We start from the raw sequence: 25,552 nt of genomic DNA, 5'->3' as shown, positions 1-25,552 counted from the left end.
TATGTCTGGCTTCTTTCACTTAGCATAATGTTTTCAATATTCATCTACATTGTACCATAAATCTGTACTTCATTTCTTTTTATATCTGAATAATATTCTATTGTATGGATCTACTGTATTTGGTTTATCCATTCATCAGCTGATGGACAATGGGTTATTTGCACTATTTGGCCAATATGAATAATGCTACTATGAACATTTGTGTACAAGTTTTAGTATGAATATACTTCCTCTTGAGCATACAATTCACAGTGGAATTTTTGGATCATAGGTTAACTCTATGTTTTATTTTCTCATTTTAAAAATTGGGTTGTTGGGGTGCCTGGGTGGCTCAGTTGGTTAAGCATCTGCCTTTGGCTCAGGTCATGATCCCAGGGTCATGGGATCGAGCCCCACGTCAGGCTCCCTGCTCAGCACTCTCCCAGCTCATGCACGCTCTCTCTCAAGTAAATAAAATCTTTAAAAAATCAAAAAAAATAAATAAAAATCGGGTTGTCTTTTTATTGTCGAGTTGGAAGCATTCTTTATATATTGGGGATATAACTCCCTTTTCAGATAAAAGACCTGCAAATACCTTCCCAATTTCCCTGAGCCGTCTTTCCATTTTCTTGATAATATCCTTCAAAGCACAAATATTTTCAATTTTGATAAAGCCCAATTTATCCATTTTATCTTGGGCTGCTTGTGCATTAGATATCCTACAGAAGAAACATTCAAAGGTCATGAATTTTAAGATATTCACAAACATTCAAAGGTCATGGTTTTTAAGATATTCACAAATGTGTTATCTCTTATATTTAGGTCTCCATCCATTTAGGGTTAATGTTTATATATGGTGTGTGGCAGGAGTCCAACTTCACTGTTTTGTATGTACATACCCAGTTATTCCAACACCACCTGTTGAAAAGAATCTTCTTTCCTTACTGAATTATCTTGGCTCGCTTGTTGAAAGTCAACTGCCCTTAAACATAGGGTTTACCTCTTAACTCTCACTGATCTGTATGTCTATCCTTATGCCAGTACCACACAGTTGATTACTATAGCTTCGTAGTAAGTTTTGAAATTAGGAAGTATGAGTCCTCCAACTTTGTTCTTCAAGATTGTTTTGGCTATTTTGGGACCCTTGCATTTCCCATATGAATTTTAGGATCAGTTTATCAATGTATGCACAAAAAGACAACTTAGATTTTCACAGGGATTTTAACTCTGTAAATCAATCTGGGGAGTATTGCTGTCTTAACTCTTCATATTCATAAACCTAAAATATCCAATGATGTATAAATCTTCTTTCCTTTCTTTCAATGATGTTTTGGAATTTTTAGAGTATAAGCTTTGTACTTCTTTTGTAATTTAACAATGAATTTACATTCCTATGTACTTTATTCTTGTGATACTACTGTAAACAGAATTATTTTCTTAATTCCACTTTGAATTGCCCATTGCTAGTATATAGAATTAAAACTGATTTTTATTGATTGCTTTTTTATCCTTCAATCTTGCTGAATTTATTTGCTCTAGTAGTTTCTACATGGATCCTTTAAATTTTTTATACACAAATCATGCCACCTGCAAATAAGGATAGTTTTACTTCTTTTCCAATTTGTTTCTCTTGCCTAATTGCCTTTGCTAGAATCTCCAGTGAATAAGTGGTGAGAATGGACATTCTTGTCTTGTTCCATAATTATCTTATGTGGGAAGCTTTTTAAAAAATTTTTTTAAATTTTTTATTATTTATTTATTTATTATTTATTTTTTTATTTTGAGAGTGAGAGAGCACACAAACAGGGAGGAGGGTCAGGGAGAGAGGGAGAAGCAGATTCTCCGCTGAGCTGGGAGCCCGACGCGGGGCTTGATCCCAGGATCCTGAGATCATGACCTGAGCCGAAGGCAGACGCTTAACTGACTGAGCCACCCAGGTGCCCCTGTGGAAAGCTTTTAATCCTTTGTCATTAAATCAGCGGTGGGCATTTTATAGATGCCTGTATCAGATTGAGGAGTTCCCTTATATTGCTAGTTTGTTGAATGTTTGTTTTAATCACAAAAAGGTGTTGGATCTTGTAAATTGCTCTTTCTACATCTATTGAGATGATCATGTAATTTGTCCTTTATTCTATTAATAAGTTGTATTACATTGATTGATTTTCATGTGCTGAACTAACCTTGCATGTCTGGAACAAATCCCAACTGATCATGGTATGTAATCCTTTTCATATGTTGTTAGATTTGGGTTGCTAGTATTTTGTTGGGAAATTTGCATCTATATTCATAAGAAATACTAGTTTGTTATTTTCTTTCTTGTGTTTTCTTTGTCTGATTGTGGTATCAGGGTAAAAATAATGAGTTGAAAAATGTTGAATGAGTTGAAAAATGTTCCCTCCTCTATATTCTGAAAAAAGTTTGTTAGGAAACAAAAAAATATATTTATACTGACTTCTATATTTACCTCCCTGTTTACTTACCAGTACTCTTTATTCATCCTCTTCTTCATGTGGATTTGAATTTTTATGTAGTCTTTTTATTTCGGTTTAAAGGACTTCCTTTAATACTTTCTGTAAGGCATATATGCTGGCATATGTTAGTGTTTGTCTGGAAATGTCTTAATTTTTCCATTTTTAAGGAATAATTTTGGTGGACATAGAATTCTTGGTTGACAGTCCTTTTCTTTCAGCACTTTGACTATGTCATCCCACTGCCTTCTGGAATCCAAGGTTTCTGTTTGTTTTTTTTTTTCTTTTAAAGATTTTATTTATTTATTTGATGGAGAGAGACACAGCGAGAGCAGGAACACAAGCAGGGGGAGTGGGAGAGGGAGAAGCAGGCTTCCCGCAGAGCAGGGAGCCCGATGTGGGGCTCGATCCCAGGACCCTGGGATCATGACCTGAGCCGAAGGCAGACGCTTAATGACTGAGCCACCCAGGTGCCCCTACTTCATTTTTTTTTTTAAAGATTTTATTTATTTATTTGATGGAGAGAGACACAGCGAGAGAGGGAACACAAGCAGGGGGAGTGGGAGAGGGAGAAGCAGGCTTCCTGCTGAGCAGGGAGCCCGATGTGGGGCTCGATCCCAGGACCCTGGGATCATGACCTGAGCCGAAGGCAGACGCTTAATGACTGAGCCACCCAGGCGCCCCTGGAATCCAAGGTTTCTGATGAGAAGTTCGCTGTTAATCTTATTGAAGATTCCTTGTATGTGCTGAATTGCTTCTCTTTTGGTGCTTTCAAGTTTTTTGTTGTTTTTGTCTTCCAACAGTTTGATTATGAAGTGTCCAGGTATGATCTCTTGAGTTTACTCTACTTGGAGTTCATCAAGCTCTAACAATATGTAGATTAATATTTTTCATCAAATTTGGGAAGTTTTCAGGGCACCTGGGTCGCTCAGTCGGTTAAGCCTCTGACTCTCAATCTCAGCTCAGGTCTTAGATCTCAGGGTCATCGTGAGTTCAAGCCCCACATTGGGCTCCACACTGGCTGTGGAGCCTACTTAAAAAAAAAATTAGGGATGTTTTCAGCCATTATTTCTTCTAATATTCTGCCCCTCCCCATTTCTCTTTCCTCTCCTTCTGAGACTCTCAGTATGTATGACCTTCATGATGTCTCACAGGACTCTGAGGCTCTGTTCATTTTCCTTTTTTTCTTTCTGTTCCTCAGTGTGGATAATCTGAATTGGCCTATCTTCAAGTTTCCTTGAATCTGGAAGCTCAAATCAGATGCTGAGGCCCTCTAATGAACTTCTCATTTGAGTTCCTGTACTTTTTAACTCCAGAATTTCTATTTGATTTTTTAAAACAATTTTAATCTCCTTATAGGTATTTTTAATTTGGTGAGAAACTATCCTCATGCTTTCTTTTAATTCTGTAGCCATGGTTTCCTTTAGTTTTTTGAATGAATTTAAAACAGCTTATTTAAAGTTTTTGTCTATTATTTCCAATATCTCGTCTTCTTTTGAGATAGCTTCTTTTTACCACTTAAAAAAAAAATTCTCTTGTGTGTGAACCATACCTCCCTGGTTTTTTGCATGTCTCATTTTTTTTTGTTAAAAACTTGATGTTTAAAAACTATAATTTGGTTAATATAATTAAATATTATATTGCTATATAATTATTATATTATAAATATAACAATTATATTAAGAAAATATAATTTAACTCTGAAACTGAGATTCTCTTCCAACCCCAAGCTTTGTTGTTGTTGCCGTTTGTTTAGTCAACTTCCTGCACTGATTCTGCAAAGTCTATATTGTTTGTTTGCGTGGCAATGAAACCTCTGCTTGGTTAGCTCAGTTGTCACCTAATGGTTGACTGGTCAGAGGTCTTCCTAGCTGCCGTGAACCAATACATCTCCCAGCCCTTGCTGAGGGGGTCTGTGTGCATACCAGGACATGAAGCTTCGACATGGAGGCAGGCAGTTTGCAAGTCAACCTTAGCCTTCGTCACTTGCACAGAGCTTCAAGGCCAGCCAAAGATGAAGGCTTAGGGCTTTCTCAGATCCTCCCTGGTGTACTGGTTTCCTACTGCTACTGCAACAACTTACTACAGGTTAGTTTAACACAACCTTGCTGGCTTAAACAACACAAATTTATTCTCTTACAGTTCTGGAGGCCCAGTTACAATTAAGGTGTTGGCAGGTTTGTGCTCCTTCTGGAGACTTCAGAGGAGCATCTACTTCCACACTTTTTTTCAGCTCTTAGAAGCCACCTTCATCCTTGGCTCGTGCCCCTTCCTCACATCACTGCATCCTCTTGCTTCCCTTGTCACATCTCCTACCACTGGCTCTGATCCTTCTGCCTTCCTCTTATAAGGACTTTTGTGAATACATTAGGCTTACACAGATAATCCAGGATAATCTCCCCATTTTAAGATACCTAATTCAATCACATCTGCAAAGTCCCTTTTAACCATGCAAGGTCACAGGGTCACAGGTACTGGGGATTAGAATGTGAATATGCTTGAGGGGGCCATTATTCAGCCTACCACACCTAAACATGGACATAACCCTATGCATGTGTGTGATCTTCTAGAGGAAATTCCTTGTGAATAATCATGTCAAGTCAGAGAAGGAATGTAGTTATTACTGAAGGACTACTCTAAGCAGCCAAGGGCCCTAACATGTAGGCCATCAGAGGGAAGTTCACTTAACAAACAAAACAAAACAGAAGACACAGCCCTATCATGGTTTAAAGCAGAGCCATACATTAGTGTGACACTGTTAGAAATACCTTTAAAAACTCATAATTCAAGTATTAAAATGATTAAGAGGGAAATGGCATTTGAGAGGAAGGTACAGAGATTTGTGGTCTTCAGTCTTGAAAGGCAATAGTGAGGGGGATTATCAACAAATAATATACTTGGGGCACCTGGGTGGCTCAGTCATTTAAGCGTCTGCCTTTGGCTCAGGTCATGATTCCAGCGTCCTGGGATGGAGCCCCACATCAGGCTCCCTGCTCAGCGGGGAGCCTGCTTCTCCCTCTCCTCCCTGTTCGTGCTCTCTATCTCTGTCTCTCTCTCAAATAAATAAATAAATCTTAAAAAGAAAACACAACAAAACAAAACAAGTAATATGCAAATATTAGAAAGGACAGACAGGGCATGGTATTACTTTTCAATATGGGTAAGAAATTTATAGGGTTCCACACCCTAAGGAGGTTGTAGAATAAAATAAAATATAAAATGTTTCTAAAACCTCAAAGATAATTTCTCCAAAATAACTTAAAAGAACTGTTATAGACTAATTTATGTTCCCCCCCCAATTCATACATTGAGGCCCTAACCCCCCTTTGTGACTATATTTGGAGATAGGGCCTTTAAGAAAGTAATAAAGTTAAATGAGGTCATAAGGGTGAGGTCCTATTCCAACAGGACTAGAGGAGGAGACATCGGTGATCTCTCTCTCTACGCGTGCACAGAGGAAAGGCCACCTGAGGACACATGAGAAGGCAGCTATCTACACGCCAAGGAGAGACCTTACACCACCAAACAATCCTGGCAGCACCTTGATCTTGGACTTCTAGCCTCCAGAACTGTGAGAAAATTAACTTCTATTGTGTAAGCCACCCAGTCTGTGGTATTTTGTTATGGATACCCTAACAGACTAATACAGGACTTTCAAGTATTTTAGTGAACATCTCTTACATCATGAGGTTGTCATCAGGAAAATCTCTCCTCAAGAAAACATTAGTTGGTTTCACTATTAGGGTCAGTGGGAATATTCATTCACTCAATCATACGACAAATATTCAAGTTCAACAGTAGGCTGAGAATTTGAGTGTGTAGGTATGTGTGTGGTATACTGAGGGAAGTCCAAAGATGGATAACATATAGTTAAAATCCTCAAAAACCTCAATATGGTACAGCTGTGATTCTAATTCCTTGTTTAAAGTCCAAACACCCTCGAGAATCTACTCTGTTACTGTTGTCGTCATCAACTACGAGGCTCCGCCTTCCCTAAAATGATGAGAGCACAGAAAGCAGGGTGTCAACCTCAACACGCCTGACATTTTGGACTAGATAATTTTTTTGTTGTGGGGGGCTGTCCTTCGGCTTCTACTCGCTAGATGCTAGTAGCCCACACAACCCATCCCTGCCCTGGTCCTGACAACCAAAAACATCTCCAGACTTTGCTAAACGTCGGGAACAGATAAAACATTTGAAACAGCTCCATAGATGATTTTGGTCCATGCCCTGGAAAGGCAAACCTCTGAGGATCACCAGAAGGGAGTGATAAAAAGGTTCATCAATAACAATATTACGCAACTTGTGAGAAATGCAAACCAGGAGGCAAAACACGGTTATAAGAATTTGAACCAGAGTAAGCCAGAAAGGTTTCATGGAGAAAGCCAGAAAGATGGCTAAACCACTAGGATCATACATTAAACAAAATGTTAAAAGTTATCTTTAAAATATTTTATGCATTATGTATTTTTATATATTTTACTTTTTTCCCCCCGAGACATTTGGGCCAGAGTTAGAATAATAAAGAGAATTACAGAGGATGTGTGAAAACATTTGCCTGAGGTGGAATTTCCTGAGCTCATACAAGTAAAGACAGAAAATCGCTATACTCCCTTATAGGAAGAAAAAGATGGAACCTGTCCTCAGCTCACAACGGCCTTCCTTTAGGTTTGGATTGATCCTCAAATATTTAGCGAGTGCTTACTATGTTCCAGGACTAAACTCAAGAGTGGAACTGGGAACACAATAGTGAAAAAGACTTCCAAACGTTTCTGCCTTCCTACAGCTTACATTCCCATGGAGGGGGCAGAGGTGTGGAGAAAAATGAAAATATGTAATTGAGCATATAGTAATAAGTGATATGGAGCAAAATAAAACCAGAAAAGGGAACAGGGCATGCTCGGTAAGGGGATTCAGCTTAGGGAGGTCATGAAAAGAATCACTGAGCTGATGGCATTTGAACAAAGTTAAGTGAAAGAAACACAACTAGCCATAGAACCAGGAGGGAAGAGCATTTCAAGCAAAGGGAACAGCAATTACAAAGCTTATAAGGTAGGAGAGAACTAGGCCTCTCTGAGGGTCAACCAGGAGGCGGGTATGGTTGCAGCCGACTTAGAGCAGGGGACTGGAGAAGAGCTAACAGGGAGATGGTGGGGGTAGCTCACAGGCCCTGTAGACCATGGACATTGGCTTTGACTATGAGGGTTCTGAGCAGAAGAGTGTCATTACTGGACTGAATCACCCTGGCTGTTGTGAATACTTTAGGAAGACAAGACTGTTAGAACAGAAACCAACTAGGAAAGTTATTTCAGCCAGGGAGAAATGATGGCGTGGACAAAGACAGTGGCACTGGGAGGTGTGAAGAGTGGGATTCCTGATTTACTCTGCAGGTAGAACATGGAGGAATTGCCCACGCTTTGGGTGTGGGCTGTGAGACAATGAGAGCAGTGAAGGTCTTGGCTTAAGCAACTGGATCCAACCACTCTTGAGGATCCTGTGGTCCATGCTGCCAGACAAAGGGGTCCGAGGCAGATCTCTGGAAACACATCGGCCTCGGACCACCCCGTATTTATTCCTCCTTGTGTTCCCAACGCAGGTACAGTAACAAAGCAGCCAATTCCTGGGCACCGAATCGCTCTCCAACCAAGCACCGTGCCAAGGGCCTTCCCAGACACAAGGACCGCGGCTCCGTAAGGTGCAGTTACCGGATCCAGTTTTTGCAGAAGGCACTGAGTCGCGGAGAGGATATGTTCTCATCACAAGGCTAAGAAGCGGCAGAGCCCGGGTTTCCACCCAGATCTTTCCTCGATTCCAAAACCACATGGAGGTGGCTCTGGAGAAGCAGTTAAACGCACAAGCTAACAAAGCACAACGCCGGGCGTGGGCCAGGCCGCGAGCAAAGGGAGGCGAGCGCCGCGCCTCCCGCCTGCGGAACCGCGCTGCAGAGGACACCTGTTCGGCGAGGGCCGGGACCCCGTCCCGCCCCCGGCACCCACAGCCCCCTCAGTCAGGCCCACGCCCGCTGGCTGAGAGGCTTCTGGCCCGTCTCGATTTACCTGTTGCGGCACCTGCGCTGCTCCCACTCCGCTCCCGGTGGCCGCGCCCGCCCCCGCCACGGCCCCGGCTACCGCGGTGGCCGCCGCCGCCACCACGACCGTCGTCAGGGCGGCCATCTTTCCTCGCCAAGCTGCTCGGGCCGCAGCGGCCACCCGGGGCCAGAGGGTTCCGGCCGCGGGAGCTCCTGGTCCTGCAGACCGTTCCGGGCACGGTGGAGCTCCGCGGGACGCAGATCACGGCAGAGCCAAGGCGCAGGGCGGGGCCGAGATATGGGGCGGGGCCGGGGCTCGGGGCGGGGCCGGGGCTCGGGGCGGGGTTCTGCCAAGTTGCCGGCCGCCGCCGAGCCGGAGTTCAGGGCGGGCAGGGCGGGGCCCTGCCGGAATGTAGGGCGGGGCCTGGGGACGGGGCGGGGCTCTGCCGGGATGCAAAGCAGGGCCGGAACGTTGGGCGGGACAGGAGCAGGGGCGGGGCCGGGGCTCTGGGCGAGGCGGGAGCGCAGGCGGGGTGGAGATGTCTGTGTGCAGGGTCGGTCAGGGAGGGGCAGGGCCAAGATGTGGGGCAGGGCCGAAGTGTGGGGCGGGGCTGGGCGGCCCGGAGCACGGGGCGGGGCCGAGATGTGGGGCGGGGCCGGGGCGGAGGAGGGCCGAAGTGCAAGGCGGCCGAGGGATGGGGCGGGGTCGGGAGACAGAGCGGGGCTCTGCGGGGATGCTAGGCAGGGCCAGAGTGCTGGGCGGGGCTGGAGCAAGGAGCGAGTCCGGGGTTCAGGACGAGGCGGGCGCGCTGGAGGGGTCGAGATGTGGGGCAGGGCCTGAGTGCAGAGTGGGTCAGGGAGGGGCGGGGCCAAGATGTGGGGCGGGGCCGGAACGAGCTCTGAGCTGGGCCAGAGAGCGGGCAGGGCGGGGCCGGGGCACAGAAAAGGGCGGGGCCGGGGGGCGGGGCGATCGGCCAGAGCCTCACTGCGCCGCTGCGGGTTTGTGTAAACTTTTCCCGTGCACTTGTCTACTTTTATTCAGCAACATCTTTCTAGACCCCTCATTCACCTCCGCTCCCCTACCCACCTTTTACTGTCAAACTTGTTTGTGTCATGGGGCACCTGGGTGGCTCAGTTGGTTGAGCGGCTGCCTTTAGCTCAGGTCATGATCCCAGAGTCCTGGGATCCAGCCCCGCATCGGGCTCCCTGCTTGGCGGGAAGCCTGTTTCTCCTTCTCGCACTCCCGCTGCTTGTGTTCTTTCTCTAGCTGTCTCTGTCAGTTAAATAAATAAATAAATAAATAAATAAATAAATAAAACTTGTTTGTGTCATATATAGATAGAGCTCTATAGATACATAGAGCTATTTTACGTAATAGAACTTCTTTCTAGGTTCCTACTAAGCGCTGGTGAAACTCAGCCTAAGTGAAAAAGCATTTATTTATGGGCTTGAACAGTTAACTATATTTCACACTTTCAAAGAAACGAAACAGGGCATGACCCACACTGTCAGATACCAGAGGCAGAAATGCCACACTTGGTCAATAAGAAGAGAGATTTCAAAGAGAACTGTGTCGGGAGGTTGGAAAAAAGCCATAGATGACTCCTGTAGTTAAAACACAGGCAACCAGCGGCAATTCGCCTGGTTCCGGGGCGCACCGCCTTTTCCTCTTCTAAAGAAATGGATTCATTCATTCATCCCTTTGCTCATTCAATCAATACCCAGTTCCTACTAGATGCCAGGCACTGTTCTAGGCCTTTAGAATTCATTGTAGAGTTAGACACGCGTGCACATGCGCGGACACACACACACACAGGTTCCTTCTTTCTAACTTCTAGGGAATTTAAACAAGTAAACAAATAGGGTATTTACTGAGCACTTACTGTGTTCGCACTGTTCTAAGTAACCCAGTGAAGTAGGTACTGCAATTATCTCCTTTTCACAGAAGGATACAAACCTAGGCAGCCTGACTCCAGAGACCATCCTGGCAGAGAAGTTGAACAGGCAGCTGGATAAAATGCTTCTGGAGCCAGGAGAGAGACTGGAGCTAAAGATGTGACTTTGGTCTTCATCTGCATGTAGAAAATATTTCATTTTATTTTTAAAGATTTATTTATTTATTTGAGAGAGACAGAGAGAGTTCGAGCAAGGGGAGGGGCAGAGGGAGAAGGAGAGAGAACCTGCAGCAGACTCCCTGCCCTACCTGGGGCTCGATCTCATAACCCCTAGTTCGTGACCTGAGCCGAAATCAAGAGTCGGATGCTTAACCAACTGAGCCACCCAGGTGCCCCTGCGTGTAGACAATATTTTACATAACTCTGAATGAGCTCACACAGGTGGAGGAGAAATTGAAATCTGAGAACTGAGTCCTAGGGCCTTCCAACATAGGTGCATGGACAGGAGGAGGAGGAGGAGGAGGAGGAGGGAGACTCAGAAGGAGGGGTCCCAGAGAAGAGAGGAAAACCAGAAGTCTATGGAAGAAAAAAGTGTTTGGAAGAGAGAATGATCACAGACCTGGTGTGGTCTGCCGCCCAGAGGCTGAGTGAGATGAAAACAGAAATGCTGGTTGGGTTTGGCAACAGGGAAGTCTCGGCCACCCCCAGCAAGAGCCCTGGCAGTGGGATGGTGAGGACCAAAGCCTCGCTGAGAGGGCTGAGGAGATATCGAAGGTGAGGAATAGAAATGACAGGGATTTCCATGGTTCTGCGATACAGGTGATCAGACAAATGAGGTGGTCGCTGGAAGATGTGTCGGGTTTCAAGGTGAAGACTAGTGGAGGGTGTCTGTGCCCTGGAGTCCAGGACACAAGGGGAAATGTCCGTCTTTGATAGGGGCGTGGGCTCTTCCTGACTGGAGAGTTGCAGCACAAGGTCATTGGCAGATGTGGAGACAGAAGATGGGCTCCCTCTCCTCTCCCCACTAAGTAGGAGGAAGTAGGCAGCTTGGGTGTATTGTGAAGGTAAAACCTCTCTATAGACGCACATTTTGTCCAAAATGAGGTCTGTTGCTATAGCACCGCCTGAGCCCCTGTAACTGGTAGTCTGGAAACATCTGGCAGCCTCAGGGGAAATCAGGCCATCAAGAACTTCAGTTCAGGGGTCTCCGCAGGGGCAGCAGCAGCATGGATACTCTAAGGAACGCATGCACAAGCAAGACACCTGCTGGTGCAGACTCTCAGTGATTTGTTACGATGGGAAGTTCCGAGAAGGGATTAAGAATCCCACCAACAGAAAACCAGAGCAGACCTCTGCAACGAGGTCAGGCAGCTGCCTGGGTCCTCACGTCCAGGCCCTTTCAGAGATCAGAGCTACAAAATATATTCGTATTGTACGGTTTCATTTCTTACATTTTGTACCAATTCTAATTTAATATCAGAGGTTTGCCTTTCCTTAACCCCTTTTGTATTTGCATTTCTTTTCTCTTGCACTGAAAATCTTGGCTCCTTACACTATCAACATAGTACTTGTTTGCGTTTTCTTGCAACAATTGCGTACTTTCAAATTATAGTTCTAATATGTCCACTAACAGTAAACCTACTGAGTGAAATTTTAAAACCATTTTTGTGTTCTTTTTGCCCTTAGACTATGTCCTGCACTAGACAGCCCATCAGAGTATTTACTGTATTTGACAGTTTTGTGAGCCACCCAGGTGCCCAAATTTTCCTCTTCTTATAAGCAGTCACTGGATTAGGGTTCATCCCAATCCAGTAGGACCTTACCTTGACTACAACTGCAAAGATCCTATTTCTAAATAAGTTCACATTTGCAGGTACTCGGCGTTAGGACTTCAACATCTCTTTGAAAGACGCAATTCAGCTCATAACACATATTACATATAATCCTCCACACTTTACGTTTTTCACCTAACAATATCTCCTGGAACTCACTTGGTATCAGTTCACAGAAATCGTCCTCATTTTTTTTTTAATGCATCATACTCCATTGTTTTATTCAACCAGTCCTCTACTGATAGATGTATGGGTTATTTACAATCTTTTGCTGTTAAAAGTAATGATTCATCAGTATTTCATATTGGGGAAGCATATCTTTAGTAGAATTGCTGAGTCAAAAGATGAATGAAAACACAACACAGGTATTGCTAAATTCCTTTCCATAGAAGTTGTATTATTTTGCACTCCCACTAGCAAAGCCTGAGGATGCCTGTTTCTTTATCACTTTATTTTTTCAACTTTTTGGATTTTGACAATCAGAATAGGTGGAAAATGGTATCTCTCAGTAATTTTAATATGCCTTTTTCTTAGGAGTGAAGGTCAGCCTTTTTTCACAAGTGGGAGGATATCGACTTTCCTTTTCTTTGAACTCTCTATTCACATTCTCTCCCCATTGGCATTTGGGCTTCTCTTTCCATTTTTTTTTAAAGAGCTCTTTATCAATTAGGTGATTCTGATATAATTTTGTGATATAAATTGCAAATATTTTCTTCTAGGTTTTTGTTTTGTGATTTTTGCTTTTTTTTTTTTTTTGCTTTGAACAAGTTCTTTTTATTTTTATGTAGTCAAATTTGTCAATATTTTAGAATTGTCTTTGATGCTTCTGGATTTATAATCATAGTTGGAAAGGCTTTTCTCACTCCAAGTTTGTAAAGAAATGAATTCTTGTTTTTTTGTGTGGTTTCACTTTTTACCTGTAGATATCTAGATTATTTGGATTTTATTTTGATATCCAGTGTGAGATACGGATCCAATTTTGCTTTTTCCCAAATGGCTATCTACTTATGCCAACAACATTTATTAAAAACAGTATATTTTCACCACTGATTTTAGGTGTCACTTAACTTTTCACATATAATTGCCCTATTCTGAATTTTCTTTTTTTTTTAAAGATTTATTTATTTACTTGAGAGAGAGCGAGCACAAGTGGAGGGAGGGGCAGAGGGAGAGGGAATCTCCAGCAGACTCCTCACCCCTGCTGAGCACAGTGCCTGATGCAGGCCCCAATCTCATAACCCTAAGATCAGGACCTGAGCCGAAATCAAGAGTTGGACCCTTAACCAACTCAGCCACCCAGGTGCTCCTATTCTGAATTTTCTATGCTATCATTCTGTGTCTATTTATGCACCAATGAATATACACTTTTAAAATTATAGAGTCTTTATAAAATGTTTTAGTATATTATAGGTCTAATTCCTCTCATTTAGAATTAATAGTCTACTTTGGGGGAAAATAAATCCAGGTATTTATTGAAATCACATTAAATTTATTAACTTGGGAAGAATTAACATATGTATTATATAAGTTATCTTAACCATGAACAAGGTATGCTTTTACATTTGTTCATGTCTACTTTCACATCTTTGAAGAGTAAATATTTTCCTTTAAGTTTATTCTTAAGTTTTTTATTGCAACTATAAGCGTGATTTCCCCTCCCTTCATATCATTTCACTAGTTATTCTTTGAATATATGAAGATAGTAGATTTTTGTTAGTTTTTTATATTGCTACTTTAATCAACTCTCTTAGTTTTGGTACTATTTTTATAGTGATTCTCTTAGAGTTTCCACTTATGCTGTTATATTATCTACAATCATGGTATATCTTCCCTTCTAATTCTCATGACTATATTCCAACTAGGAAGAAGGAAGAAGATTGCAAGTTTAGGTTTCCCTGAAATCAGATCATGAGTCAAGGACTTGGGTAGTGGAGGGGGCTTATTTGGGAGGTGGTCCCAAGAAGCCAAGTGAGAGGGTGGAGAAAGTAAGGGAAGGGAGAAAAGCCTATAAAGAGGCTTTAGTGGTTATTGCTGGGGACACATAGATTCACTCTACCTAGGGACCTCCTAAGGAAGCTGACAGAACGTTCCTCACAATTGCTCCACCAAGGGATGGAGAAGCTGAGATAACTAACAAATCCCCAAACTCTCTGGTTGAAGACTTCTCTGTGGGTATTAAACTTCAGTATTTACAGGCTGCCACACACAAGGACCAAACAAGCTCCCAGAGAAAGCCATTAAGCCAAGAAGCAAAGGGGCATGGGCCCAAGTGGGAACTGCCAGTGTAGATGGGTTAACTCAGAGGTGCGACCCCTACAATGTCTGCTACAGAGGCAAAGAGCAAAAGGAGCATGACAGTGAACCCATTCCTCTTTATTTTTTTTAAATCTTTCTTTTTTTTTCTAAAGATTTTATTTATTTATTTGAGAGAGAGCACGTGCGCACACATGCACACTCAAGCACGCACGAGCGGCGGGGAGGTGCAGAGGGAGAGGGAGAAGCAGCCTTCCCGCTGGGAGCTGGATGGGGGACTCAATCCCAGGACCCCGGAATCATGACCTGAGCTGAAGGCAGACATTTAACCTACTGAGCCACCCAGGTGCCCAATCCGTTCCTCTTTAAGAAGCTTTCCTAAGAGCCCTACTGAGGGCTTTCCATTTATGTATCATTAACTATAACTGAGTCACATGGGGCCATCCCTACCTGCAAAACATCCTGAAAAGGTATTTATCTGGGTTGCTATGAGAAGTTACTAGCACTGCCTGTCACACCAGCTTGATGGGCTTTTTAAACTGTTTTTGTATTTCCTGGTTCAGTCTTTAAATGCAAACGTATTTTTCCTCTAAATCTATTTATTACTAAAAAAACTCTTTTAGTTATTACTATTATATATTATATTATATATATACTATTATATATTATATAGGTATTATTATTATAACAGTAAATAGTGAAAATAATAGTTTATCTTACAGTCGATTTTGCTCCACATCATTGTATTCCCTACCAATCCTTACTTAAGTTTTTCTTTTCTTTTTTTTCTTTTAAAGATTTTATTTATTTATTTGACAGAGAGAGAGGGAACACAACAAGCAGGGGGAGTGGGAGAGGGAGAAGCAGGCTTCCCGCGGAGCAGGGAGCCTGATGTGGGGCTCGATCCCAGGACCCCGGAATCATGACCTGAGCCAAAGGCAGACGCTTAACGACTGAGCCACCCAGGCGCCCCAGTTAACAAACTTTTAAAGACAATATGGCTTTGAATATAGTAGAGTCGACCACGAAGCCTGGACCTGCCTTTACGATTAATACTTAATTTTGTAAACCACTATAACCTCCAAGTCTATTTTTCTTCTTTTGAAGATCAGTTTTTTCCTGGCAGCTGGTAGACAATAAAGATCATCAGTCGGGTTTGAAGGGGGTCCTAGGCTGGCATCCCTCACATCAGCCTCAGGGAAATGAAAAATCTTCAGTGTGGTTGATAGATAGTTCGATGGCTGCAACACTTAGTCCCCAAAGAACACTTTTCCCTGAGAATTTCAACCCATGGGATGATCATAAACTTACCATTTCTGAAAAAAAAAAGAATTTCAGAAAATGTTATCGCAGGGTCATTCTTTTACAGGTCGCTAGAAAATGAAACTCATGTGTCATCTCTGTATTTCCTTGGACGTATAGGAAATTTTTCAGAAACTTCTAGCTCATAGGAACAAAATAACTTTTCAATTAAGTATTTACTCTTGCTTGAGAATTTTCAATAAAAAGCATCTCCCTATACATAAGTGTGGAAGTTAAGAAATTGTACATCAAGAAAATAATAAAGAAAGTATCAAGTAGTAGTTGGGACTTCCGTAATGTTGGAATTTTTTAATAATTGTCATGTATTAATTTGAGCAGGTATACTGGGCTTCTTTTTATGGGAGAAAAACAATTATGTATTTTTAAAACCACGGCTTTTTTTTTTTAAATACCATTGTGTTTTTTTTGGATTTTTATTACACATAGGCTGAGATAATCCTGATGCCGCCAATTTAACATTAACTGGTGCCTATAAAATATAACAAAAAGTAAACGTCTAGTGATGTGCATAATTCGGTGCACAGAAGCATTTTATGGCTTGTTCTCGCTGGAAGGAGAATCTATAAATGTTAGGGCCATTATCAAGGCAAGACTGTCGACACCAAGACATGGCACCAAGGACAGGGAAATACATGGAAGTGGACATCCCACCCCGATTTGGGCAAGAAAATAAGTTGTACTGAGTGACTGCTCAGAGGGTGTTATATGGATCAGTCTGTGTGAAGTAGCTGGTGGAAACCTTGGTACAATCAAAAGAAAAAGAAAGAAAAAAAGTAAAGTTTTCTTTTTTAAAAAAGATTTGATTTATTTACTTACTTTAGAGAGAGAGAGAGAATCTCAAGCTGACTCTACACCAAGCACGGAGCCCAACGTGGGGCTCGATCCCATGATCCTGAGACTGTGACCTGAGCTGAAACCAAGAGTCAGACGCTTAGCAGAGGGAGCCACCCAGGCGCCACAAGGTTTTGGTTTCGTATAAATATGTAAATCCTAGTGTTTGCTTGAGCTGGCTGCTGGTCAGTATAAATGAATGACTGGTTCTTATAGGTTTGTTTCCTCTGCCTATCAACACCTCCGCTAACAATTGGTTTTTAGCTTGGGAGGCAGGGATGTTCACTCTCTTAGGATCATAGCTGTGAAACACCTATAGCAAAACCACTCTCCTCATTTAAGGCTGCCAAGCCATGGGAAGACTACCTGGAGAACATAGAGAAGGGGCTTTCGATACAGAGTGGACAAAATGATATATTTTATAAGCTAGATCTGACATATATTGAACTCTGTTCACTGAAAAAAGAGGTAATACTTTTTTTTTACATTTTTATTTATTTATTTGAGAGAGAGAGCATGTGCGTGCACGAGTGGGGGGAGGGGCAGAGGGAGAGGAAGAAACAGACTTCCTGCTGAGCAGGGAGCCCCACATGGGGCTCCATCCCAGGACCCCCAGATCATGACCTGAGTCGAAGTCAGATGCTTAACCAACTGAGCCACCCAGGCATCCCGACAGTACTTTCTTTTTTAACTCTCAAGAAACATTCACAAAAACTGACCATATATTTAGGCCACAAAAACCTCAATAAATGCCAAAAAAGCAGAAATAACGCAGATATAATTCTCTGATCACTAAGCAAATGGATTGAGAAGACAAAAAGACCCTGTTACCTGAAACTTTAAAATTCTCATAAAACTCTAGAGCCAACAAGGATATCAAAACTAAAAATTCTGGTAACACTGCATATTAGTGTCCATGGAATACAGCTAAAGCAATAGAAGCAAATTCGTGGTGCCAAAAGTTATATTAGTAAATAAGAAAGAATAAAAGTAAATTAATTAACCAAGAAGACGGGGGAAAAAATCAACAGCCAAAAAAGGAAAGAAGGAAAAATGAATTGAGAAATGTGAAAGCAGAAAATAATAAAATTTAAAATGGAGAAATGATCTCAATGAATACATTTAACCAATTAAGGGACGCCTGGTGGCTCAAACGGTTAAGCGGCTGCCTTCAGCTCAGGTCATGATCCCAGGGTCCTGGGATCAAGCCCCACTTTGGGCTCCCTGCTCAGTGAGGAGCCTGTTTCTCCCTCTCTCAAATAAATAAATAAATAAAATCTTAAAAAAATTTTTTTAACCAATTAAGATAGGTAAACTACTAGCTAACCTGACTGGGAATTAAGAAAGCACAAATATACATAATATAAAATGCAAAGGAAAGTAAAAGAATCACAGGAGACGATTTTGCTCAATTGCCTGCAAATAAATTTGAAAACCGAGATGAAATGAATGATTTTTCTAAGAAAATACAATTTACGAAAATTGGTAAGAGAAACATCTAAACATTAACTATGAGAAACCTAAGAAAAAGGAAACAATGTGGGACGCCTGGATGGTTCAGTGGGTTAAGTGTCTGCCTTTGGCTCAGGTCATGATCTCAGGGTCCTGGGATCGAGTCCCATTTCGGGCTCCTTGCTCAGTGGGGAGTCTGCTTCTCCCTCTGCCTGCCACTCCCCCTGCTTGTGCATGCGCTCTCTCTGACAAATAAATAAATAAAATCTTAAAAAAAAAAAAGAAAAAGAAAAAATGTTAAATTGGTAGACTCCCAAAGAACACGGGGGCCAGAAGACGTCAGAGGCTAATCTTAACCAAATCTTAGGAAACAAATAGGTTCTGATGTGTTTTAAAAATTGTTCCAGAACAGAGACAAAAGAGAAAATCTTCCAAATTCTAGCAGTAAAAGTACCATATGATTGTTACCAACAACGGACAGCAAGAGCACAAAGCAAACTGCTGACGAAAATCAATTATGAACACTGATGCAAAAAATGTTGAGCAGAGTTTTAGCGAACGGAATCCAGAGGTACCTTAGAAGAATTAAGAGAAAAATAGATTTTTTTCCCCCTTAGGATTTCAAGAATGATTCAACATAATTCACTATGTTGGAAATGGTTGGGTGCAGCCGGTTGGCTCATTCAGCATCTCTTTCGAGTGCTTTTGAAAAGCAAACACAAAATCAAATCTAGCTATTAATTGTTAGGTTTGAGCAGGACTGAAATCCAAATCCAGTGGAGCACTACCATTCTCTCCATCACATCTCCTACCATAACGCCTACTCGCTGTGGATCATACAATGCCAAAAATTTAAGCAAAATTAATCTTCAGCCAATTCAACTCAAATTCTTTAATGATTTCCTACTCAAATTTGAGAACCTCACTTAACTACATAAAACTGCATTTCACTTTTCAACCACCAGATGTCACCTGAGAAACAGTAAGCAAGAGTCTACACTTGAATTTGCAAAAGAAAAATATTTTCATCCTAAAGGCATCAAAATTAGAATATCCTTATTTGGATATATCTATCACCCATAGGGGCAGGAAGGTGCATGCCAGTTGAAACATAGCAGATAAATAAAAACATTTACACGTATTCAGATTCTCAAATATAGTCAACTGACGTTTCACTTAAATAGATTTCAGTTTCCCAAACGTTATACTAAATCTAAGAGTTCTTTTTAGTGGAAGTCACTGGTATAGTTTTTAATGCCACCAATTTCCATATGATCTAAAAAAGACAAAACTCACCTACTTACACCAGAAGGTAAAACAAAAGAATAGAGATGAGAAACTTTGAAGTTCATGAACTAATTTTTACCAACAACCCCAGTCCCCCTTCTGTAATCTATTATTTTCCTCCGTGTGTGACCAGACTCCTTCCATGACCTGTCAAACCCTGCATGATCTGGCCCAGGCCACCTTTCCTGCTTCCCTCTCTTTCTCCCCTGGCTCTCCAGCTGCCCTGGGCATCTTTCAGATCCCAGAATACGCCAGCATCCCTTTGCATATATTAGGGGCTCAGTCTGGAATGAGCCTCCCACCCTTCCTTTATCTTATTAGTCATGAACCTTCTGGACACAGTTTGAATGTCAGCTCCCAAGGAAGCCTTCCTTGGCCACCTCCAGCGCCATTTAGATTTGGAATCTCTCTGATCTGCTTTTCCTCCGTAACAGATGCCGCCATTGGTTATGACCTATTTGTGTGATGATGTGATCTACAGGGGAGCCTCCTCCATGGGGCACCCTGGTATCTCTGCCATGTCGGCCACAGGAGAGTTAAATCAACAGCACTTAAGAAATATCTGTTGAAAGAAAGAATTACTGAATACAGATTACAATGTTTGTGTGCCTCGCCCATTAGAATGCAAGCTCCAGGAAGGATGATCTTTGCTCTGTGCACTATTGCAACTCTAGGCCTGATAGAGACGCACTGTTAGCGTCAATGTTGCTAAATGGATCCATGAATAAATGAATGAGTATATAACAGTGCAGTGTGACTATTTCACACCCAGGTGGAAGGGTGGAGCAGCTCTTCTACTGGGAGGAGGGCTCAGAAAGGGGATTTTTGCAGGCCCCACCATGACGCTGCATAGGGACTCCAAGTGGGACGACTCCGCCAGCTATCCCATAAACTGTATGCGTTCATTGAGCAGCTTCTTCCTGGATAACCATTACGTGCCTGTTAACGCTGCTTGAAGCTGGGCTACAAAGCCAAATGAGACATGGTCCTGGCCCCAAAGAACCTGATCATCTTTGAGGGAAGACACGCCAGGAGAACCATCACTGAAGTCCCCTATGGCCCACATAAATATGCTGCACAGTGCCTTATAGGAATACACAGCTCAACAGAAAGTAGAGTAGTTGCAGAAATAAGAGAAGAGGAAGCAGAGCTTTTTAGAGAACAACTTGAGGAAGGGCACAACGGTTGGTTTAGGGAACCTAAAGCAAGTCAGCATGTCTCTAACAAAGCAAGAGGCTGTTTCAACCATGAGCTAGGAGACTCTCAGGGACCCTGAGAGAGTTGGCAAGCGAATTCCTCCATTCCCACTCTCCCAACCCCAATCTCCCAATGAGAAATTCTCTTTTTGCACATAAGGCAACACTAAGTGAGAGAGAGTAGAAGGGAAGCCTCCAGCATGAGCGACAGCTGTGGCGAATGGCGGTGTATACATCAGCATGAGCGTCTATTACTAGTTTTTTTTTTAAAGATTTTATTTATTCATTTATTTGAGAGAGTGAGAGAGAGAGAGAGAGAGAGAGAGAGAGAGAGAGCACATGAGAGGGGAGAGGGTCAGAGGGAGAAGCAGACTCCCTGCCGAGCAGGGAGCCCGATGCGGGACTCGATCCCAGGACTGCAGGATCATGACCTGAGCCGAAGGCAGACGTTTAACCAACTGAGCCACCCAGGTGCCCCTATTACTAGTTTTCTAGGGAAAATAATTGAAGCTGGTCATGGAGACCCAGCTAGGAGTAGGGAGAATGCGTTGCACCTGCCGTAAGCCGCTCTAGTAGCGTGGGTTCCCTGAGAAACCAGAGCCTAAGGGAAAACCTTAGGAGCTGCCCTTTGTAGGGAGATGCAAGCCCAGGGAAGCAAGAGTGAAGGAAAAGGGAAGGAGTGCCAGGCAAATGCGAGAGAGGCTGGTCAGCCTGTTATTTGTTGCAAGAGGTGAATGCTCCCTCTCCCGGGATGGGTTCAGCAAAACCAAAGAAACTACAGTATCTCAAGGCAGCCCCTCAGCGGACAGGAAGGGAAAAGAATCTCTTTTCTTAAGATTTTATTTATCTATTTGAGAGAGAGAGAGAGTGAGAGAATGAGTGGGGGGGGGAGCGGCAGAGGGAGAAGCAGACTCCTTGCAAGGAGCCCGACATGGGACTCGATCCCAGAACCCTGGGATCATGACCTGAGCTGAGGCAGACGCTTAACCGACTGAGCCACCTAGGCGCCCAAGGGAAGAAAAAATTTTCTCTGCCGGCTCTTTCCCATTGCCTATGTCCCACGGGTCGAGAGTCTGCCCCGTGGGTCATTAACCCGCCCAGCAAGGCATGCCTCAGCCCCTCCAGGCACCTAAGCAGAAGCCGGAGTGATGCTACTTTACCAGAGTGAGCATTTGACATGGTTTTTTGGTTTTTTTTTTTTTGGCCACCCATTGCTTTTCAGCCCATTTTATGTTTGGAGAATGTCCTGATTTCATAGCATTTGCTCTCCAAAGAAGTTGGAAACCCTCTTGACATCTTCAATCTGAGGATAGACGGGCCGGGTTCTGCCGATCAGACCCAGCTCATGGGAACCTATATGCAGAAGCCATTGTGGCAGGTAGAGGGAGAGGCTGCTGCCTCCCGGGACCACGGCCAGGGGTTCTAGCAGGTTCTATGGCCCTCACTGAGATCCTGACGGCTACTTTAAACCTGTAACGACATTCTTTTTCTGCTTCGACTAGCTAGAGCGGGTTTTGTTTCTGAAATTGAGAACCTTGGAAGATTCGCAGAACCTAAAAATAAGTCTGGGGCTGTCTTCGAGCTCTGACAGACCTCTCATTCTCGGTCTGCTCATTTGTGGGGAGTAGATCTCACTGAATTCCATTCCCCATGCTACAATCATAGGATTCTGGGGTCTCAGAGGCAGAGGGATCCTTTTAGAGACTATTGTATTTTATCACTCACCTTTGGCTTTGAGCAGATTTTCATATCACCACCCCTCCGCCCCCCACTTGAGAGAACCGAGTTTCTGCTGAAACAGACAAACAAGGTAATTTATTCCAGCTGAAATGTTCTTGTGCCAGTCATCCAACGTGTAGGGCCGAAAGGGCACTCTTAGGAAATTTTATTTGTACGAGAGACAGGTGAAGGACCTGCAGGCCTTAATCTAATTTAGTTAGCCACTTCTGGTAGGGGAAAAAAAAAAACAACAGTGACCTATAAATCTGTAATTTTCCTGCAATATCTAGAGAAACCAGGTCACTATTTCCAGCCCCAAGTCTGTTCCCTGGTCTCAAAATGAATTTCCTTTTGATAAGGTTGATTAGTAAGTTTGTGGGAAAAACAAAAATGTAAGGCAAAACCCACCAGAACCTTTGGAGAGCATAACTCCTTAAAGTAACCACTTACATCCCAGCTGGACTGTCCTAGGATCACAAATTATTAAAACCATTGTGGTAATTTTTTCCCCTTATTGCCCATTAAGAAAAAGACGGTGAAATCTACTTTTGATTTGGTTTAACTTCCTTCTTGAGTGGAAGGTTATCATGACCAATGGCCGCCAGCCATCTTTGATTTAGAGTTATTGATTCCTCAAGGATGGCTGAGTGAGTGAGTGTGGGTGTTAGGTTGGGGTGTGTTTCAGAATCACCAAAGGATACTATCACCACTCTCCTTCCCCGTGGGTCATCCTTTAGGTTAGGATGGCAAAGAAACAGAGTACTCTATTAGGTTTAGGTCAGGCTACTCAGAAACTTTTATTTTAATTTTAAGAGAAAGAGTGTGTGTGCATGAGTGGGGATGGGAGAGGGTAGGGGCAGAGGGGGAGGGAAACGGACAGAATCTCCTGTATACACTCCCTGCTGAGCACAAAGCCTCCTGTGGGGCTCGATCTCACGACCCGAGATCATGACCTGAGCTGAAATCAAGAGTCCAATGCTCAACCAACTGAGCTACCCAGGTGCCCCTACTCAGAAACACTGTAATGCATTAGCTGGCCAGATGGCCCTATGCCAGAGAACTCTGCCCCAAACAGAACACATAGACATATTTAAAAAAAATAATAAACTGGTCACAAGAGGGGATACAAACGAATCATTCTTGCAAGAGTATGTTTAATAAATTCATAAAGAGGTGCTTCTCTAAAGGAAACCACTCTGTGATCACATTTCTGGGAATATTCTGCTCCTCCATTCTTCTTTGCCCGTGGCCCTTTGAATAAATTCAAGGCTACCTGTCCTGGCCCTGCGGGGTGTGTAGCCCTCTGAGAATCACTTTCAGGAGGAGTGGCTGTTCTTTAATGGCGAGGATCGTATCCTCAGTGTGTTGGGCCAAAACCAGACCGAGCAGAATTAACTTAGGAAAAATAGAGGATAGGTCTTGTCATATGTGCCTTCCCTTTTCTCTTAATTTCAAATGACAGTTACTAAGTTTACTTGCATTGGATTCTAATCCTGCATATGAAACACCATGCTCGGTAGGCAGTGGATCAATATTTTCTGGCCAGCTTGCAGGCAGGTGCACGGGTGCTCACCAGTGGAAGGTAAGTAGAAGTCAGGTATGTACTATCCGGACCAAACGGGGTAAAGAGCTCGTGTACCTTCCCCACTCCTTCCCTTTCTCTGTCTTCTGGCTGGATGCCGACAAACAGGCAGAACGTCCTGCAGCCTGGTCTCGGAATGGTTCTGTTGGAACAGAATTCTCTCCTCCCTTCCTCACTCCCACCTCGGACTTGGGACTTCACATAAGCAAGAAACAAACTTCCCTTACGTTACATCATTGAGATTTCAGGGTGTGTCTGTTAAATCATCCAGCGTGTGTTAACTCAGAGAGGTAACTACCCTTAGAAAATCTCTTGTGCTCGGAAACAGATAACGTATCAATGATAGCATTTCAGGGGCTCCCCTCTGCTGCCTGAGCCTGAATCAATTAATAAAGCCAATTAGATCTGCAAATTAAAACAAACTGTAGCATTGTTCACTCTGAGGAAAATAAGTGGGAGAACACAACTTCGGTTTACTCATACAATGAAACACGAAACGAAGAGGTCTCCATGTATATCGATAGGGAAAAATCTCAAAACCAATAATGACCAGAAGAGGCAAGTTACAAAAGAATGTGCACAGGATGATATCATCTGACAAAATTTTAAGGCACACGAAACAACATAATATTGTTTACAGACATATGCCAATATAGTAAAAATACCAAAAACCTGTATGGGAAGGGAGCATTCCGGTTAGGGGTCAGCACCAGGAAAGGAAGGAAAGGCAAATGAGGTGGGTGGAGAGCTTTAGCTGTAACTGTAATTGTTATTCATTTTTTTTTTTTAAGATTTACTTATTTCACGGCAGAGGGAGAAAGAGAATCTCCAGTAGACTCCCCGCTGAGCGAGGAGCACGACGCGGGGCTCAATCCCAGGACCCTGAGACCATGACCTGAGCCAAAATCAAGAGTCGGATGCTCAACCAACTGAGCTACCCAGGTGCCTGTAACTGTTACTCATTTTAAGAAGGTGGGCTCTTAGCATGGTTAGATTCTAATGCTGCGGGTTGAGGGGTCCCTCAAAACAGCACCCCTCTTCCCACCAAAGTTCTGAGTCAAATAAAAGAAAGGTGAAGAGTCAGATCAATCAACAACAAAAGATCACATTTATGACTAAAGTAAACAAATGATGGAAATGTGGAATTCTGGAATTCTAAATACTGAGCCCCAGAAATAGAAGTGTTGATCCAATCACCAACAGGGCTGGACCCCCAAAGGGACCCCCACATGGGCGCCTTTGAAACTTGGCTTGTCACCTGGCAGAAAGCCATGGAGAGCTTATGCTCTCGGTGGGCAAGCATGCTCTCAAGAGGAAGGAGGGAGCAAGGAACAACCCTGAGCATGAGTAGTCCCCGTTCGCAAACCTGCCAGTGAGGGCAGACCTTCCACCTCCCATGGGCCAGAGACCAGGAGTGTGTCAGTACGTCGGCATCCTTCACAGAGAAGGAAATTTTAGGACTGCATAAGAATGCACCCACTCTCTCCCCAGCAGTTAGCATCTCCTTAATCCTGGAGGTGGTTACACAGGCATCTGTTATATTATTTTCTATACTCTTCTGTGTATTTGAAATATTTCATAATTAAAATTGTTAAGTTTGAAGACTCCTTAGTGTAGGGGCACCTGGGTGGCTCAGTCGGTTGAGCATCTGCCTTCAGCTCAGGTCATGATCCCAGGGTCCTGGGATTGAGCCCTGCATCAGGCTCC

At 43.2% G+C, this 25,552-nt stretch overlaps 1 protein-coding gene across 3 annotated transcripts in view; it reads right to left on the bottom strand.

Annotated features, from left to right (window-relative positions):
* Positions 1-8,753, bottom strand: part of CCDC112 (coiled-coil domain containing 112) — a 29,365-nt gene extending 20,612 nt beyond the window's left edge. For all 3 annotated transcript variants that reach the window (XM_036101106.2, XM_036101107.2, XM_036101108.2), the window contains exon 1: positions 8,504-8,753. In XM_036101106.2, coding sequence (XP_035956999.1) covers positions 8,504-8,620 — 117 coding nt within the window. In that variant the 5' untranslated portion in view covers positions 8,621-8,753. The remainder of the gene's footprint in view (positions 1-8,503) is intronic.
* Positions 8,754-25,552: the final 16,799 nt, after the last annotated feature.

This window comes from Halichoerus grypus, chromosome 2 (genome assembly GCF_964656455.1).
Source record: "Halichoerus grypus chromosome 2, mHalGry1.hap1.1, whole genome shotgun sequence".
NCBI lineage: Eukaryota > Metazoa > Chordata > Mammalia > Carnivora > Phocidae > Halichoerus > Halichoerus grypus.
The sequence above is the reverse complement of the archived record's forward strand: the minus strand, read 5'-3'. Positions and strand labels throughout refer to the sequence as shown.